At 41.5% G+C, this 20,448-nt stretch overlaps 1 protein-coding gene across 8 annotated transcripts in view; it reads left to right on the plus strand.

The window, feature by feature from the left end:
- Positions 1–20,448, plus strand: part of PCGF3 (polycomb group ring finger 3) — a 52,133-nt gene that overhangs the window by 21,767 nt on the left and 9,918 nt on the right. Inside the window, exons 2-10 of one of the 8 annotated variants that reach the window (XM_079959768.1) lie at positions 6,690–6,732; positions 7,768–7,884; positions 8,462–8,499; positions 12,481–12,648; positions 13,223–13,340; positions 15,850–15,946; positions 16,265–16,320; positions 17,987–18,097; positions 19,848–19,936. In XM_079959768.1, coding sequence (XP_079815894.1) covers positions 13,232–13,340; positions 15,850–15,946; positions 16,265–16,320; positions 17,987–18,097; positions 19,848–19,936 — 462 coding nt within the window. In that variant the 5' untranslated portion in view covers positions 6,690–6,732; positions 7,768–7,884; positions 8,462–8,499; positions 12,481–12,648; positions 13,223–13,231. The other 7 variants (XM_079959772.1, XM_079959773.1, XM_079959769.1 and 4 more) reach the window with 7 other exon arrangements.

Consider the following 20,448-nt stretch of genomic DNA (forward strand, 5'->3'; position numbering starts at 1 on the left):
TCATGTTTGCTCGGAAGTAAGCCCTACTGTGTTAAATGGGACTTAATCGCCAGGTAAGTGTGCATAGGATTGCAGTTTAAGTGAATAATAAAGCTTTTCATTTGTTCCTGCGTCTAGTGATGGAAGCCACGATGTGTGGCTGCTGCTCATGTACCTACATTCTAGAAAACTACATCTCTGGGTTGTGCTGTTACCCTCTTCATCCATGTTGTCTGAGAATCTCTAGGTTATCAAAAAAGCAGCCACTGAAGCTGGAGCAACATTCCCAGCCGTGCTTTGCTGATTTGGGTGTACAGTAATGCCAAGTCACAGCTTGCCCAAATTAATGGTCTCATAGTATAATTTCGGATCTGGGTTTGCAAACAATGGTTGTTAGATGATGGTGGCCTGGACATCACAATAAACCATGGATTGAAGTTTATGTCTGAGCTTATGGGTTTATGGGAAGGCCCATAAGTAGCGATACCACTTTGTTCTGCTTGCGCTACCTTTTTCTTTTAGACTACTGTTTTATTCTGATTACTGTGAGATACATTTGTGAGCTGTTGCTTAGGGTAGGAATCAGATCCCCCTAACCTTGAATTTTAACTTATATTGGTGAGAGGTGCCAAATTTTGTGCTTCCAGTTTCCCTGAACAAATAGTTGATTCAAAACTTGATGAGACATCTGAGATGTGGGCTCCCGGGTGTAGTATGCCCGTTGTCTGCAGTTTATAGCAGTTGCTAATAAAGTTCAGATTTAGTTCAAGACTGTTAGGATGGTTTCTAAAAGCTCTGCAAGCTTTAGTCTTTTTATAGCCTAGAAACCTCTTATGTGTGCATAATATAGGTCCATTGTTAAGATATTTGGGTTTGGTGGAATTTTGCTTTGGCTCATAGGCATACTTGTCCCCTTACAGCTCGGTCCCCTGGAGTTCAGAAATACTTTAAGACTACTTTCATACTGAAGCTTTTCTTCTTCTTGTTGTTAAAATCCCTCTACCGTTCTCACTATTGCATTTGCTTCTGTTGTTGTTTGATGGCTCTGTGTACTTCATATTTTGTATTCATTACTCTTTTGGGAAAGTTGGTTTTTTTTTTTAGTGCAATGGGGCTCTAAAACAGAATGCGGAAATTTCCTTACATTTCAAATCGGTTTGGATCTTTCTATAGCTTTCATGAATGCAAGGCCTGCCATTGCTTTGAGTACCGAAGTAATGTAAGCTGTCACGGTATGGAGATCTAGGCATCATGGAGATGGTGGCCTTTTAGCAGAAATGCAAAGTTAATGAAGCCTGAGGATGTGGTCAAGATGCTTGCAACTTCACAGCCTGTTACATGCTCTCTTGATTCATATTTATCCTGGCTGATTAGTGCCAGCCCTTGAAGCTTTACTGGGTAGCTCCAAGGTGTGATGAATGCTTTGTGGCATGATAGGATGGTCCCTGCTGCTTTGGAGGAGGTGGTAGTGTGGCCATGCAAGGGGGAAAAAATCACTTTGAGAGCTATGCCAATTATTGCATGCAAACTACGTTCAGCACACCTTATTTTGAGATAGGGTGGTGCTGGTTCAGCTGTGGATGCTTTTCTAGTCTGGTCTGGTTTTGGGGCAGAGTTGGTCTCAGTCACCCTGATAGATGACCTTCGGGATGGGGAAGTGTGACCATGCTGAGATTGCTTGGGTCTCTCTGTGACCATTGATACCATTCACCACATTATACTCCTGGACCATCTTTGTAGGTTTGGGACACCATTTCACAGTGGTTTTGCTCCTACTTGTGGGGTTGGTTCCAGAAAATAGTATTGGATGGCTGTGTCTCAGCTCCCTGGCAATTGATTTGTGGGAGCCGAAGGCAACAATTAACTCCCGAAATGATTTAATATTTATATGAAGCCAGTGGGGGCAGTCACTGGCAGATATGGGGCAAAGTGTCACTAGTATGCTGATGATACCCTTCTATATTTCTTTGTAAAATCTGAACCAGGAGAGGCTGTGTATGTCCTAAACTGGTGCCTAGAAGCCCTAGATGCAGTCATAGGCTGAATGAGAGCAAATAAACTGTGACAAGACAGAGACACCATGGATAGGAAATTCCCAGATCATAACCTTTTTGTTAACTCTGTAATTCTATCTATGTGTCTTAAGTGCCCTTTGACAAAGTCATATTGACAGTAGATCCATTGAAATGAATGGGCTTAAATGAATTATGATTAACTTAAATCCATTGATTTTAGTGGGTCTCCTCTTGAGTGTGGCATAGTCAAAGGCCATTCTTTGAATTTAGCTTGTTACCAATCTGTCTAAAAAGGGAATAGTCCAAAAGGGAATAGTGTACAAAAACATTGTGATAATCATCCCCAGTCTTGCATGTGAGCTTGTTTCTTCTCTTAATCTGAAACAGGGAGAGGTTAGCAGCCAAATGCAGTGCCTTGAATCATATGACAATTTGAAGTCTGTGAAGGAGGCAGGAATGGACTAGAATAGTGTATGCTTCCCCCTTCTCATTGCATGATTACCAGCAAGTTACCACTGGACTTCTGCACCCAACTTCATTAACTAGATAGTTCTGATTCATTCCTTTTGTGCCATCTGTTCATTAAATGACGTTGAGGAGGAAGGTGAAAGAAATTGCTCACACTTATGAGTGTTTGAATGAATGATGCTTAATTTTTCACTGGTGATTGTCTAATATTCAGTCTTAATACCTTCAAAAATTTACATTTAATTGGTCTGTAGTATAAAGCTCACTGTAAACTAAACCTGCCAAAACACTGATCAGAGAACTGATTTTCTTTTACAGCAACCACCGCTTAATCAGTAGTTGTTTTAGCAAATAATCTTGTATTGGATTCAGCAAAGAAGTCTAAAATACTCTTTTAAAAATAAGTATGCTCAGAAAATAGTCACACTTAATACTTATGTGCAATATATGCACAGGAAGCTGCCATTAGTTTTACCTTTTTCTCAAGGGAAAGATGCTTCAACCTCTTGATCATTTTGGTTGCAATATTCTGTAAGTGGTGGTCCTTTATCTCATATAGGTAAAGGTACCCCTGACTGTTAGGTCCAGTCATGGACGACTCTGGGGTTGTGTGCTCATCTCGCTCTATAGGCCGAGGGAGCCGGCGTTTGTCTGCAGACAGCTTCTGGGTCATGTGGCCAGCATGACTAAACTGCTTCTGGCGAACCAGAGCAGCGCACGGAAACATCTACTCACAGCAAACCTGGGTTTGCAACAGGGAGCTGCGGCCAGTCCTGGTTCCTTGCTAAGTGTATCTGTATGATACATGAGCGTATCTGTATGATGCATTAATCCTGAAATATTTTTACACTACATTTTTAGATGTACAGTTATGTATATACAACTACAAAATGTAGTGTGTGTGAGGTGTGCAAGTAAGTGCATATGGGAGTGGAGCAGCCCCTGCCTTTGTGTTGTGTGAACAGAGGGCTTAAGACACCAGTAATACTGCATTCCTCTTCTGACTTGAGAACATGCTTCTAGAGCTACTTGAGCTCAAAGGCATCAATTGTTGACTAGGATATTTAAGCTTGCTAATCTTGGAAGATTAAACTGATTTTACTAATTTAGGAGTGGTAATTCATCTCTGGAAGCTGAAGGATTTTTGGAAGGGTTACCAATTAGTATTTGGTTGTACTTTTGGTTACGTTTGTATTTGGTTACTTTTCAGCTATATGTGTAACAGCAGTGGTTCACTGTACCATAGGTGTCGGTTATTAATTGTTTCAGAAAAATCATATTCTTAAGTCTTATTCAGTCATTATCCCCTCAGTGCAGTTACCACTGTGCAAGAGGGAGAGTCGGGGTGAGTCCATTAGCCCTTCCCCCCACTTTATGTTTCCGTGGTAATTTCTACTGTCCATGTGTTGGAGGCAATTTACAGCTGAGGACTCTAGCTTGCATAGAACATCTAGTCAAGTAGAGCAGGTGTCCCACTGCAGACATTCATCCCCCAGCATGTGGAGGCCTTCAGGAATTTCAGTGTCTACATGCAGGAGGAACTGCTCCAAATGAGTTCTTTTCTGCTTGCTCCTTTGCACGATGGTGCCCACGGGGTGGGAGGGAGAGTAATTGCAACAACATTTCAAAGCAATTTGCAAGAAATGCTAATTAAATTCAAAAAATCTCTGAACTACACCTGAAAGTAGTGCCCATAATTGTCAGGTGCACTGCATATGGACTAAGTTCATTTGGGGTATAACATTGAACAATTTCTAGTTCAGGTTCATTCTCTTACATGTGTTTTATACTCTTTAGACCCTTTGAGCCTTAATGCTTAAAGATCATAATTGTTGAGGGGTGTGTGTGGAAATTAAACAATTCACATCCCATTGTCTGTGCTTTGATGTTTTCTTAGTCTTCTTAAGTATGTTTTATTCTTCAGCACAACAACTTGTGAATGCTGAATTTTTGTTTGCAATCATGTGCATCAGTGTTTCCCAACCTTTTTACTTGGTATGGTGACCCATCAATTTATCAGGTTTTTTTTTGGACCTCAGGTCATTGGCAGGCATTGGTTTTGTGCATTTTAATTGCATGTTTGTGTATTTTATTACCTTGAGGCATCCAAGCAACAATTTACTTAATATCCTTGTTAATGTGGAATTTGTTGAATTGTTTATAGTACTTAAAAAGTTACCCATAGTTTTGTTTATGGGAATGTAAGAACACCAACCACCTGATTGCAGGATATGCCTCCATAAGCTGTAGAAATTAGTTTTTAAAACATACAATTACACAAGCCATGTCATATCTAACAACATATCAATATTTTAAATATTTTTATTCTAAATGAAGTCCATTTCAGCAAATAACAGTGGGATTGCTAAACTAGCATTTTGGCAAAGAGTAGTTCAATGTAGGCTTTAACGGTTGTCAGACATGGTTCTCATATCATTATGGATACATAACCTGTTTTTGTATTTTGGCTTCATAGTAGCCATTCCTGAAAAATCTGTATCAAAAGGGTATTTGCTACAAAATGGCAGCAGCACAGATATTGCTTCATCAGCAATCTCTAGATACTCTGTGGCAACATGAAAGCAAAATTCAGAGCACCTCATTTACAAAAGTCATCTTAGAGGGTCCTATCACATGACAATTGAAGGAGCTGTTCTTTTTGCACAATGAGGACTTCATGACATCAGTTGCAAATGGGTTTTGCACCTACTCAACCTTCTCAGTTTCTAAGCAGACTTCAAATTACCATTGACTTAACTAACCTTGGCAGCAGGTTCAGTGGTTGTACAGGGAGTTTCTCTGAGTGATTATTACAGCTCATCTGTGATGCACAGCTGCCAAAGGAGCGCCTTGTGCTGAACTGTCACTGGATCTGCCATCAGACAGCAGTTCCCAAGTGTTACAGTGTAAGACCTGAGCCATCCGGATGTTCAGAGACATGTGTTTATTCAGATCCCGACCCACTTATGGGTCATGACCCATAGGTTGGGAAACAGTGATTCAGCTGAACTTGAATTGAACTGTGAACTGGATGGTGGTGAGCTGGAATTAGTGCCTTTTGGATTTCTTGAACTTGTTCCTTTTAAAAATGAATTCCCAAGTGGCCATCTCTTTTTTGTTCTTATAGCAAGAAAATGCCTTTTATCCTCCGGCAGGAAAATAATGAAAAAAGGCATTCATGTACATCTGTAGAAATAGAATAGATTTGGACCTTGTCATGAAATTTGGCACAGAATAGTAGATGAAGAAAGACTCAATAGCAAGTCTTTCTTCGCAAGACAGGTAATACATGTACAGTGGTGCCTCGCAAGACGAAAATAATCCGTTCTGCGAGTCTCTTCGTCTAGCGGTTTTTTCATCTTGCGAAGCATCCCTATTAGCGGCTTAGCGGATTAGCGCTATAGCGTCTTAGCGGCTATTAGCGGCTTAGCGGCTAAGTGGCTATTAGTGGCTTAGTGGCTTAGAAAAAGGGGGGGGGAAAGGAAAAAAAACTCGCAAGATTTTTCATCTTGCGAAGCAAGCCCATAGGGAAATTCGTCTTGCGAAGCGCCTCGAAAAACGGAAAACCCTTTTGTCTAGCGGGTTTTTCGTCTTGCGAGGCATTCGTCTTGCGGGGCACCACTGTATTAGGAATCAAGTTTTGAAGCCTGTGTCCAGTTTTGTCCCAGAAAAACTGGGGACTAAGAAACAAGAAGTGAGCAGAGCTGGCTGGTGCTGCCATCCAGTTATTATAATTATGATAAAAATATCATAATTATTCTGCCACTCCTGTCAAAGGAGCCCAGGGCAGCAGAAACAGCAAAAGTAAAACAGTGTCAGACTAGTGGGTTTAACTCTGCGAAAGGTTACACTCTTGTACCTGCTCTACTAGATCTTATGGATCTAGGGAGTTTAATAGTGACCTATTTTAAGCAGGAAAGCAGTTGGCCTTTTGATAGCTTGACTATTTTATGCTGACAGAAATAAGTTCACCGGAAAAGGATCAGAAATACTTCTCATTTCTGTCACCCTGTGGTGGCAGGGAAAAATTACATCTACACTTTGTTTCAGTTCATGTAGCCTCATATGTCTAATTTTTCTTCTCTGCACTGTGACAGGCACCCATCATTTAATGTCAGCCCCATCCCATATATGCATTGAAATATTTACCTATATTCCTTAAATCTCTGGTATTTGTTCTGGCAATCGTAGTGTTACCTAACAGATTGTTTTCTTCTCTCTTTTCAGGTCTCTGGATGGCAGACTCTGAAAAGAAATGCAGTTTTAAGAGGTATGTTGACCACATGTGCTTCCAGAATTATTTGGGGAAAGAGCACTTTACTGATGGAATTGGACTTCTCGCTTCTCACTTTAAATAGATGAAAGGGGAAACAGGGATTGAAAACAACAAGCACACCCAACTTGAAATTGGTGCTTTTGAAGTTCTAGTCATAATTAAACTTTGCAAAACGCTTAGTTTTACTGTAAACAATAAAATTGCTGCTGTCCCACCAGATAGAGCCTGTTTTAGTCTCAACATCAGATTTGTTATGGGTCCAGTATAAGTTGCTTTTAATGTTAGCCTTTAGTGTTATGGCGTGACAGTTGTGTCGAAGCTCAGGGAGGATGGTAACTGTTTTAATCTTGAGGGTTTTTTAAATGTAGGAATACTTTTTTATTCAACTGAAATATCTCGACACTCTTTCACATAAAGATTATGTGGGGGAAAGAAGATTTGGGAGATCCCCAAATCTATTTGAATTGCATCACTATAAAATATTTGAACTTCCCCTCCTAACTGGAACTAGGGAATTCCTGTCAGTGACAAGAACTCCTTCATGCTCTGATTCCTGCCACAAGAAATGTTTAATGTGTTCAAAGTTTTGGAATGTCACAGAAGAGTCTTTGAGTGGTTAAGTTATCCTTACAAGGCTACTGAGAATCACCCAAACTCTAAGCTAACCCTGCTTCTTCTGGGGTAGTTTGTCCACCACCCTGCACTCATCTCTCACCTGTGAATCCTAGAAGCTGTCAGCATGCAACAGCGACCACACCTTGGCAACGGCTTTGGCTAGCTGACTAAACCAGGTCAGGGTAGCCGATGGGACTCAACCATTGATGAGTTAGGGACTTCTCTTGCATGCGAAGACAGACTCCTGCAGATTGAGCAGACAAGTATTGGGTTCAGCAGTCAAGAAGATGGTTTCTGTACATGCTGTAGAGGGAAGTGAGGGGCAGATGGGGCTCATCCACCTGGAAAAGTAGCCCACCTAGGAGAAGGAAAAATCTGATGCTAAATCTCTGCTGCTTTGTGGAATATCTTCAGGAGAAGAAAAGGCTAAGGAGCAGGGCTTTTTCTCAGCCGGAACTTGCCAGAAGTCAGTTTCAGCACCTTTCAAGTGGGTGCTATTGCCATTCTAAGAGAATGAGGGAGGTTTTCATGGTGAGTTTTGGCATGTCTTTTTTTTTTGAAAAATAGCACTGCTAAGGAACTCGGAATAAACCCAACACAAATCCAGAGTGGAGACCCTAAGACAGTTGGATAGTGACTTGTACACCTCCTGGCAACTCCTGCCACCAAGTTGGTGCCAGACATATTGCTCTGCTTTCCTTTGAAACCCCATCAGTGAGGCTGGGGTGGTGGTGTCTTGTCTTCTGGGCAGCCCAGATCCTCCATACACACTGCCCAGGCTTACACCCCGGGGTGGTCACTTCAGTGCTGCTAGTGCAATAGCTTGACTTGACCTCCAGAGGTGTATTCCATTGTCTCTCGAGACAGATGGATACCAACACAAAGCACTATGCCATGGGAGCTAGGAAATTACTATTTTCAGACGCAGAAAAGCCTGAGGTTATCTTGGGGCCAAACTAGATATGACCAGGGGAGAGTAAGTATTAGCTCTCCCACTGTTTGTTTATTTATTTTTTTAAAAAATAACACTTTAAATACAGTTAGAAGTGTAGGCATCCATTTGAGACAATGTGTTAACCCTATTCTCTCTGTAACATTTTCCTATTAGGCTGCTATTTGCCCTGCAAGAGAAAACAAAGCATACAGGTATCCATATTATTAATAGCTTCAGAAGATGATTTTCACTTAAACAACAGTACAGAGTAAAGGGTTTAACATACCCACCCCACTGCAATTCCAATCCAATTTCCCAATGTACCCCTGCAACTGTTGTTAAACTGTAAAAGTATGTACACTGGATGTGCTCTCGTGGATCTTCTGTCATGCAAACCCTTTGACAATTGTCATATTCTGTGCAGGATTCCCCAGGCATGGAACTGCAGAAGATTGCAGTCCTGGTTGTTGCAGCTGCTGTACATTCTTCTAACCACAGTTAGTGCCCACTTCCTCTGAAGCACATGAATTTTCTGTTTGCATTTATTAGCTAAGATTATGCTGTTTATTTTGAGGATTAGATGGGTTTGTTTAGCATTACTTCTCGGCATCTGATATCTCAGATCTCTGGGGCACTGCTTTATATGGTGCCAGAGTATGGCTTACCATGAATGTTTTGAGTCCCACACCCACCTTGCTCCTTCCCAGGCTTTTTTAGGTCAGTACAAGACAGGAGATAAGCCAAAGTTTTGCTTATTGTGTTGTCTGAACCCAGAATTGTTGTTAAGGAGGAGATTGTGTACAAATTTCAGAGCTGTGAAAGGACTGAACTTTGGCTATTGTCATGTTGTCATCATGGTTTGGCACAGTGTGTTGTACAAATGTGGTCACTATTTTGTTTTAGAAAGTATCCTCCATGGGCAAATACACTCAAATACACCAAGGGGAGAGATAAACAGCTACTATACTATTGTAATATTTACCATATTTTACACTCGTCCAGCCCAGAGTAGAAGGGGAGAAACACACTGCTCTGAAAAGCACAGAAAGGAGCAAAACTAGCACCCCCACCACCAAGCTGTCATGGCTGGCCAGTTTGGCAATGTTGTGGAGATGATAAGATGCTGAAATGGATGTTTGAGCTGGATACTGTGATGGGGGGCTACTTACGCCGACACAGATGTGCCCCATTACACATTCTCTCAACTCACCCCAGATTCAGCGTGTCAGACATAATGAAACCTTCTTCTTCTTTCTTTGGTGATCACGTGTAGCCGAGTAAGATTGTCTTTCATGAACACAGTCTTAACAGTGAGTACGTAAGTGACTGTGGAGGCCAATTCTGGATCCACACATCCTTCCGCAGTGGGGACATAGGTTTCCGGATGGGAGCTGATGATGGTGAGGGTTTGCCAAACGTGCCTTCCTCTTAGCACGTTTCTCCCTTTTTTCCTGAGTCCGAGTGTCTACAAAGTCCATGATACCTTTGGTAAAGGCAGCATCTTCCACCATGTGAGCAGGAAAACACCAGCAACCAAAAGCTGTTGGCATCCTTGCACTCGGAAGTACAGTTTGCCCTGGCAGCACATACTCCTTGCAAGTACGTTTTTGATTGCAGCATGTAAAGAGAAGGAAGGAGGGGCCATATAACACAGAGCCCTGAGAGCTTCCTTGGAAGGAGGCCTGCAGAGAAGAGAGCATAGAGCCCTCTTTCAGACAAGAGCGCAAGACTCATTGAAGGAGTAGAAGTGTCTTTTGCCAAGCAGGGAAAGGGAAGTACCAGGATAAAGGACAAAGGAAACTGTAACCGCTCACTGTATAGGGCACAAGGTAGGGAAAGTGGAGTTTGAACCTCACCAGGGGGAATAGGGAGAAGATGAGCAACACCAGAGACACTACTCATTAGTTCCCTATTGGCAGCAGACAGGAAACAGATGCGTCGTGACACATTGGTTTCCCTCAGTGTTGAGACCCAGTCACATGTGCCAGAAGCACATAGGTTGCAGATGAAGCCTGGCGGAACAAGTGGCAATCTGATGGAGGGGGTCTGAAAGTAGATCATACCAGGGAAAGGGATTTACTGCTTCCTGGCAGTAGAAGAGCATGAGTGCACAATCTTGACCAGATGTCAGTCCGATTGAATTCAGTGGGGCTTTCCCTGAGGAAAGGGGGTTAGGATTGCAGCCAAATCGTAGTGAATAGCACCTGGGGTGGAAGAGAGCCTGAAAAGAAAGGTCTGTGGCATAACCAGTTACTCCAGGAGGGCTGCTGTACCTTGGACAGTTGCTCTGTAGCAAGGTAACTGCTGTGGTGTCCCTCATGGCTCACAACTTCATGTTGATACTGCGAACAAAGAGTGGCTGGAAGAAGTAGGCCAGGAACAGGCAGGGGCATCCTGATTGCTGGTCATGGGGTGCTCTTCCTTGGGGCCTACGTGGAATGGATATCCCATTCCTTGTAGGCCGTGGGGAAAGCCCGCCCCATGAAAGCTTGGTACCTGTGGGCAGTGGCCCATGGAGAGCAAGAGGCATCTGCTGCCAGACTATAGTACCTGCATCTCCTCAAGCACAGTTGCTGTTTGTAAGCGAAGACTGAGTGCCGCCATGGGGGACAGCCATCCTTCTCCTTGTTTCATGGGAGTTTGCAGTGGAACTGTGTGTGTGCTCAAAGAGCTTGTCCTGATCCATGTGTCCAGGGTGTGACCAGCAAGGCAGAAGTGTTTGGCCAGTAGTATCAGTGTATGGAATGGAGAGCAAGTGTGGTATAGTGGTTAAGAGCAGTTGACTCGTAATCTGGTGAACCGGGTTCGCGTCTCCGCTCCTCCACATGCAGCTGCTGGGTGACCTTGGGCTAGTCACACTTCTCTGAAGTCTCTCAGCTTCACTCACCTCACAGAGTGTTTGTTGTGGGGGAGGAAGGGAAAGGAGATTGTTAGCCACTTTGAGACTCCTTAGGGTAGTGATAAAGCGGGATATCAAATCCAAACTCTTCTCTTCTTCTTTACCAACAAATAGTTTACCTATATGTGCGGATGCCTTGTACAGAAGAGACTGTTTCTTGCTACTCTGGCTATGGGGATAGGTGGGGAGGAAGCAATACAGTTCAGGGAAGACACAGTATTAACATATAGCAAAGTGGGGTGGTGAAAGACATAGGAGACGGATGAATCAGTCATACTTTGTGGCATGCAACCCCCCTCCCCCAGCGTTAAGGACCTGTCATATGGAGAATTGCCTATGCTGATTTTTCTTGGAAAGTTTGGCTTTGATGGATATGCAGTACCTTCATCGGACATAAAAACATATGAATGATTCATTTCTAACAATTTACACAATAATTTGTAGAAGGCCTCTTAAGGGGAGAGAATAGTTACCGTAATCATGAAAAAAAAAAAAAAAAAGAATTCCCCCCCCCCCCAAGAATCTTGAGTTCGGCTCCTGCTAGCTAGTTTTATTGAATGACATGTACATTTATCAGGAAACCAAAGGAAAATGGTTAGTGCAGCATTATCTTAAAGTAATCTGAAGATGCAAGTACACTGAATTACCCTTACTGCAATGAAATTATGAAATGTGTTCCAAAATAAAAATTAATTAAAATGTTTTCTGAGCCAAAGTGTCTCAGCAGTTCTTACTGAAAAGCATGTTAATTTGGTGACACCTGCCGCGTAGGATACCATTGCAACAGATGGTAAAACTAGCTCCCTCCCCCCATTTTTAATTATTTAATGCTATACTCCTCTTTTTCCAGTGCAGATTTTCCCAGTGAGGAAATGTGAGCAGGTGTTTTTATCCTACTTATAAGTTTTAGTATGTCATACTTCAGCTGCTTTCTGGGAACTTTGAGTTTGCATATTTTTTATGAGCCAAACTTGCTCATCAAATTTGGGTGTTTTCATAACGTTCTTGAGAGATTTTAACAGTTTGTTTTGTCAGGGTCCCCCCTACCCCTGCCCTTCCAAATTTAGGGTTCAGGGATTTATTCTTGATGAAAGCGCACATGCATGCATTACACACAGATTACATGGAGACTTGTTTAACTTCTGTTCAAAGGCCTCAGTTGAAAGAATGAAGATGACTAACCATTCCTTATTGTCTTATGCTACCAACATACACATTAGTCCCCACCCCCAAAGTTACACAGACTTTTGATTCATAGATAATAAAATATGTTAACATCTGTCCCCTGAGGCAGACTTTCAACAATTCCTTGCAGACCCAGCGACTCCAAATTCCTAGATACTGGATTCCTATCATGCTGCTTTTTAACTGACCTGAAGTCAGCTGCAGGTTATATCAGTCTAAGGTCATTTCAACAACAGATGAACTTTTACAGTTCAATCATATACATTCCTACTCAGAGGTAAGCTCCATTACAACATCATGACCCACCTAACTCAGAATTGTCTACTGTGACTGCCAGTGACTCTCCAGCGTTAAATACAGGTTTGTGTTTGTGTGATAGAATCATGTGAGACTCTACCCAGTAACGTGGGGATTTTTGGAAGTTTTTGAAATTTATGCTAGTAATTAATTCTAATTTGGGATCCTACAATCCATCACTGCCCCCAACTGCAATCTGAAGTGGTGCAGTCCACTAACCTTACCTGCTGCTTCTGAGAACTAGGCCCCAGTTAAACCTGATTGTGTAGAATGTCACAAACTTAGTTGCGAATAAATATTGCAGCATTAGGTCTAGAATACCAAATGTTGAACTTGCCTTTAGTAATTGGATTGGATAGTTCAGTGGATATTCATTCTCATTTTCTTAAACCAGGACCCTTCTTTTCAAGTAAAATATTGTTAGGAAGAAAGCTACATTGAAAAACCTAATCACTCTCTGTATTGCAGGCTTATCATGAACGTCAAATATTTAAATTTGCAAAGGCCACTTACATCCACACTTGGAAAAACTGATGGCCCTGTTTTTCTTGCAGACACCAAAGATGCTGACGAGGAAGATTAAGCTTTGGGACATCAATGCCCATATAACCTGCCGCCTTTGCAATGGTTATCTTATTGATGCTACCACTGTAACGGAATGCTTGCATACCTGTGAGTATTAATATGAGTATTAATAGTGATGTTTCATCAGATGTAAGATTAGTGGGTTGGGTATTTTTCATTGTTCGATACATCCTCTCTGTCTGCTTCTTCTAGCTTTGTAATGTTTCAGAGTCAAATGTCAAATACCAAGCTTCTCTCCACCCACGCCCCCATCCAGGATCAGATCGTGGGTGAAGACAGATTCTGATTACAGATAAAATCCATATTCTGGCTGGATAAGATGTTACTTTCTGCTGGGAAGGACATAGCAGGGGTCCCCGTAAGCCGGAGGCTAACTCTCATGTGAATACAAAGCATGTGCTGTGGTCCTTCTTTTAGTGGTAGGGGAGAGTGTAAATGAATGATGCCAAGTAATGTTCTGCTTTACTTTGAAGGTGAGGGCAATGGTATATTATGGTAGGCTTTTAGGAATGCTAAAAAGTGGGATTGTTTTGAAAGATAAGGTATATTGGAGAATTAATGATGGTGGTGATGTTTGAAGCGGCACATAATCCAAGGTTTATTGCTGGTAGTAAATCAGGTTCTTCTTTCCCTCATACAAACCAGTAGTGAAGATCTAAAACGAAGGATTGGGGGGGGTGTTAATATTTTGCAAGTGGTATTTGAAAGAAAATGAAACATGGAGATTTAGTTCATGTGATACATACTAAATTATGAGTTGATTGCTGTGCTGATTTGTAAGCCTTAGATTAATCTAATTTAAACCTAAACTGAAGACTTTCAGGAACTGTTGTGTGAAACAGTACAAGGCATAACTCTGGACAAGAGGGAGACAAGATAGGTTTGTAGCTCTTGCTCATGTAGCCACCTGCCCCTTGTTAGGTCACAATCATTCCCAGTTTGGGTGCTTGTGGCTTATTCCATTTCAGTGCTAAGGTTCTTATGACATTTGAAAGACCCCCCCCTTTGATAGGTGATGGCTTATAAGTGCATTTAAACTTCATAGAATTTGCCATTTATACAGTTCTTCCAAAACACTGAACTTTCCCCCCTATTCTACTCAAAAGCTCCTCTTCTTTCCCCATTTCCTTTCCCTCCAAAGGAACTTCTACTCTTTGCAAGAGAGCAATAAATATTTTAATAAATAATAAAACTGAACCATCTTGGTCTATCTGGACTTTCACCTTGCTGTCCCTCTTCCGTGGTTTTAGTCATATGCTTTCTGTTGACTTTTAATGCAATAGGATAGCTGGGTAATCGTGTGGGTGTGAATCTTTGTTATGTCAATAGGTCCCCATTGCTTTGCATATATCTCTCTGCCCTCCCTCCTTGCAAACCAGGTTTCCCTCTAAAGGCTCACAGTGCCTCATCCTGGCTGTTATTAAGCACTACCTTGAGCTTGTTTCTGCTAAAATGTGCATCATTTTGTGTGAGATGTAGATGGCACTGTTTAACTGCAGAAGCCAGGCACCAGTATTGCCAAGGTTTCAAAGCCATTGTAGGACGGTTGGCTATATTCAAGCGGATGGTGTTCTAGGTATCCTTTTGCTGTACCTACAACTCTGCTGTTAACGTCACTGAAATAACCTCAATTTCAACTTTGGACAAAGCTAAATCAATGATGGCACACTGTCAGATATGTAATAAATATATGTTTATAAGGAACATCCTATGTATTCAGACCTCAGTTTGACTCTAAAGACCATGTTGTTCTTCAGCAGGAAACAACTTTTTCATAACTTCATATTCTGCATTCAAACAACCTAAAAATAAATGTGTACTTTAAAATTTAAATCAGTTTAGAATTCTAAACACATGCCAGAAAAGCAAGCAAGCAAACAAAACCCCTCCCAGTTTTATATTGCTGCTCTTCTGATCTTTCTTATCTATATTTTACTTTCTGAATTTTATCCTCTGAAGATGAATGGAAGTGCCTGAATTTATGCCTTAACATTTGTATGTTAGACAATACATCCTTATTGGGCATTATTTAGTTAAAGCTGGAAAGTGAATACAAATAGATGCTAAAATATATAATGCATTTAGATTACATTTAACTTTTTTTGTATTGAGAAAGCAGTTTTGCAAAGAATGAAATGTTCTAGTCAGAGATGGAGAACCTCAGGCTTGGACGCCAAATGCTTGGAGCCTTCCAGGGCTCTCTGGCCCTCATAAATCTCTCTAGGTCACATACCCTGGAGAGCCATGCCCCTGGCCCAGCTTTGCACCCCCCTTGAGTGTTTTTTTGACTGTCTGGAAAGTGTTCAGTGAACCCCAAGAATGCTGCTTACTTGCTTGGATGGATGGAGGATAGAGAGGAATGTGTGAGTGTGAAGAAACTAGGCAAAGGTGATGTTCACATTTATGGCTCTGTTCACTTTTGCCTTGGCTCACCCACATCCTCTATGTGGCCCCCAGCAGGTCGCCCCGAAGGGAATGTGGCCCTCTGGCTGGGTGGAGGGCAGGTTCTCCACCCCTGGTTTAAGGGAACAGTGTTAAATATGCAACATCCATGTTTGTTCTTAGGATGGTAGTAACCAAATCTTTCTATAAACAGTCTGCAGGAGTTGCTTGGTAAAGTATTTGGAAGAAAATAACACCTGTCCCACATGCAGGATAGTTATACACCAGAGCCATCCACTACAATATATTGGGTAAGTAACGTTTTAAGGTAATATGTACAGAGATCTGCTAGGTATGCCTTTCCCATCAGTGGGCTGGTTTAGAAATGCATGTACATAATTTGACTGCACATCACCTGATTGCATAGCACAATGAAAATTATGGGGAGCCATCCAGCCTTCCTTCATTAACTTTACTTTTACGTGAGGGATGAGTTGATGTTCCAGCGCTCATCCCAAGGGAAATTTCAATGCTCATCCCACCATCCAGTGTTAAGCGATACAAATTCAGCATGGAAGTGCTTCATAGTGCAATTTACTTCTTGTTATTTTTTCTCTCTTTTTGGCTAGTCATGACAGAACAATGCAAGATATTGTTTACAAACTTGTTCCAGGTCTTCAGGAAGGTAAGTGAACAATATACTCTTCGGTAAACATTTACATATGATTAAAACTTTTCAATGTGGTGTTTGGATGTAATGGTTCGATTTTTAAAAATAAAGTAACATGAAATAATGGATGGCATGATGTAGTTCTAGGTTGTTTTTATGGGGTTGCTTTGGCAACTAAGGGCCAATTGGCATGTTACAGTGGAGCTCCATGCTTGTAAAAGTTACTGGGATGGTTTTGGTGGTTTCAAGTTTGGACTGGGAGAGAGGGAGGTCCCCCTGGTACTGTGACCCCAAGTCAGATCACTTCTGCAGAGCTGCTGTTAGCCTGTAGAAGAGAAAACTAATCTCTTGGTTGATTTTACAGAAAGTTATGTTGGGAGCTCCAGACATGAGGCACCAATGTAATATGTAGTTTGGCCCTCAAGATACTACAGGCAGGAAAATTCATTGCAGCGTGGGTGCCTCATATTTGCACATGTGAATGTGAGAAATTTTAGCAAGTGGGGATGTTTACTGGTATTTACTGATATTTGAATGGCCCAGAGAGAAATGACAGGATAACTAAATGCCTTTGGGAAATTTATTTTGTGTGTGTGCGTATCTCACCACCCTTCACCTGAAAATATGTAACACAAAATATATAACCAAAAACAAAAGCAAACCAATAGTCCCCCTCCCACAAACACATCTGGAAGTCCATAGATTTTTTTAATCAGCCAAACGCCTGGTTATAGAGGAATGTTTTCGCCTGGCGCCTAAATGTCCAAATGTCATCCTCATTTCTATCATATAACTGATAAAGGACACATACCTAAGAAGCACATGAGTAAATTTCAGAAACAAGTCTCATGGTTCAGGCATTTCTAACATTTCCCAGCGGACTTCCTAAATTACCAGTAAATGTCAATATCCACATAGTTGCTTACATTTCCTGCAATGCATACTAACATAAAATTCCTTGTGGATATGCTGCAATTTGCAGTCCTAGATTTTGCTGTTGCCTGTTTCACTAATACAGTGGTGCCTCGCAAGACGAAATTAATTCGTTCCGCGAGTTGCTTCATCTTGCGATTCCCCGGGTATTCCCCGGGTATTCCCCGGGTATTAACGGCTTTAAGAAAAAGGAAGCAAACCCGCAAGACGTTTTCGTCTTGCGAAGCAAGCCCATAGGGAAATTCGTCTTGCGAAGCAACTCAAGAAACGAAAAACCCTTTCGTCTTGCGCGTTTTTCGTCTAGCGAGGCATTCGTCTTGAGGGGCACCACTGTATGGATACTTTATACATACAATGTGTGTACAGAAATACCATCATTACTTCTGACTGAAAATTATTTCATAAATGAAGCAGGCCTGGGAGGGGGAGTGGGAAAGACTTGATTTCACAGTTTGTAAAACATGAGTCCCCGCCTCAATCCTAAATCTTGCCAAGAGTCACTAACAAGTGCATGAAACAAGTGCTGGGCCATTTTAAAGTAGAAAGTGAAATCCAAAGGTAGCATTCAGTCATTTAAGAAATTTCTCATCTTATTAAGATGATGCGTAATGAGTCACAGAAAAGCTGTCGGACATTAGAGGGTGCTCTTGCTACATTTTGCTGAAAGCGTGAGAGGAGTAAATTGTTTGCTTAAGTTGATGAAGTCCACTGATCTTAGCTAAAGACACTGTTTTAAAATGTTAAACAGCGGAAATGAGAAAGCAGAGGGATTTCTACCACAAATTGGGCATGGAAGTACCAGGTGACATCAAAGGGGAGACGTGCTCAGCCAAGCAACATTTAGATTCCCACCGTAATGGTAAATAGACATTGCATGTATTTGCTACACCTGTGCTTGCGAAAGGAAATTGTTTGAACATTCTTTATTGATTTATAGTATGTTTATTACCAATATATTCTGTTTCCTAAAGAATATGTATGCTGTTGCTTGTGAAATGTGGGACAAATATATATTTTCCCACAAGTAAGCAGCTGGAAGGCTACAGCCTCCTGATCTATATATTTGCAACAAATTTTACATTCATGCCATTTTCCACAATTGATGGTACCTATGATCTTCCCCACTGGCTATTGTATGGTCCACCTGTTCGTGTAATGTAAGAAGTGGACCCATCATCTGCACATATATGGATGCTGTGGTATAGGCATTCAGAATGCCTAGTGGTTTATAAAGATGACTACAGCTTTGACTAAGGATGTCGGATCAATAGCCAATTTTTAAGTCTTTAGAGGCAAGAAAACAACTTCACTGTGATACACTTCACTGTGAGCTGCTTTCATCAAAGCGAATTTGAGTGGTGCACGTTTTTCTGCTGTTTCAGAATGAACTTTACAGTCCTTAAGTGGCATAATTGTGACATGAGCCACTGTAGTTAAGAACCTACTTCAGATGCATCAGCCAAGAATGCAGAAATTTATTTAAAGGAAAAAAAATGCCTAGGATCCAGAGCAAGGAATGTGTTACTGGTTCAAAGACACAAGTGGTATCCTAATATTAGTCTTGACAGTAGTGTGGGGGTGTCCATTAGTGCCCTAGTGCCAGTGGATGCCACACGCTCTTGGTGCATCTGAGCAAAGGACTGCAGAAAGATCTGATGTGGGCATAGTGGAGTTCTTCTCTCTGTTCACCTTGTGGGATGTTCTTATGCGACACAAGTACAAGGCACTAGGGGCCAGGTGTGTGTGTGGTTCCTGGCAATTGGGCAGAGTAGGCTGTCCGCATCTCACTAACTGGGAAGCTCTAAAATAAATCCAATGTAAAATTGGCTGTGCCATATAACCTTGTCTTTGGGATTGATTGTGCTGCTCCAGTACAGCTTGTCAAAACAGAACGCCACTGTTGCAAGGACCTTCATGGCTTTGCAGGTAAATATGCCACCCCAAACGATTTAGCTTCATGAAGGGCTTGATTGTAAGGAGAGAAATCTTACACAGCCTCTGCCTCTGAAAAGGAGCAGAATAAAGAACTCTTTGCCTACATCTCTGTTGGGGACAAATAAGATGATAGTGGTTATGATCAGGGGCAAATTGTGGCCAGATTTGTTTTCTGGCTTCCTGTTCTCTCTTTCTGGTATACTCTAATTTTAAATCTCCAGGAAATGGAAATTGTGTGCAGTTTAGCCTGAAGCCTGATCTTTTGAAATATCCGAGGTGTTGCAATGAGAAGAATGTGTAAATGTTATGTTGGGATGAAAAGTCTGAGTTTTGGTGGCTTTGCTGGTAAACTGTTTTCATTAAAAGCAGCAAGAGCACAATCAGGTTGTTGGTGGAATTATCTAAAGATCTTATAACCTATCAGAATCTTGAGAGTTTTTTTTTAAAAAAAAAACTTTCAAATGCCTGAGTTTGTCATGATGCACTACATGACATACTAGACACATAGTGTCTTCCATGTGTAGCTTGAATTGCTCTTAATATGAATGAATTTATTGTAGCTGATAGAGCTACATCTGAAAGGGCTGAGGACTTCTTGCATTTATTTCATATGTGAATTTGATATCTTTAGAGTCTTCAACTTTGTCACAGATGCTCTCTGCTTTTTTCATAAGGGGAAACAAAAGCAGATGAGAGTACAAACAAAGAAACGTCAGAAGAGAAACAAGAAGAAGATAATGATTATCATAGAAGTGATGAGCAGGTACTGTCTAAATACGTCTTTTTAATTAAGTAGATGTTTAGCTTTTGGTTTCAGGATAGAACCAGCTAGGAGATAACGTTGTACCTTTTCAAAGAAGGCATTTGTGTGAGTAGCTAGAGATGCTATGATGGGTGTGTTCATTTTTAAGAGAGAGTGGTATCCAACAAGATGTTGCGCAGTGGAATTTCCCCTACCTTTCCATCTGCTCAGTGTGTCCCCTGCATGTATTCCGGGTTCCCCCCCAATCTTCCAGAGCAAATTTGGGAAGGGCACAGGAAGGCATGTGGGGAGAGGAGGCGAAGTTCCATTGCAGACACATTAATCCTTTTGTTAGTGGAGCACTTATTTGGATACTGCCCAGAGTTTCAGAAGTTTCTCATCAAGTGAGTACTCAGTTTCTAAAACGAAAGCAGGCTATGCTTGCTGGGTATTATGATTCTTTGAAAGTGTTGAACCCTTCGCTGCAATCACCTGTAGCCAGGTTTTGTTTTCTGTCACCCTAGTGTGGTTGG

Source organism: Podarcis cretensis (genome assembly GCF_951804945.1).
Source record: "Podarcis cretensis genome assembly, chromosome: 17".
NCBI lineage: Eukaryota > Metazoa > Chordata > Lepidosauria > Squamata > Lacertidae > Podarcis > Podarcis cretensis.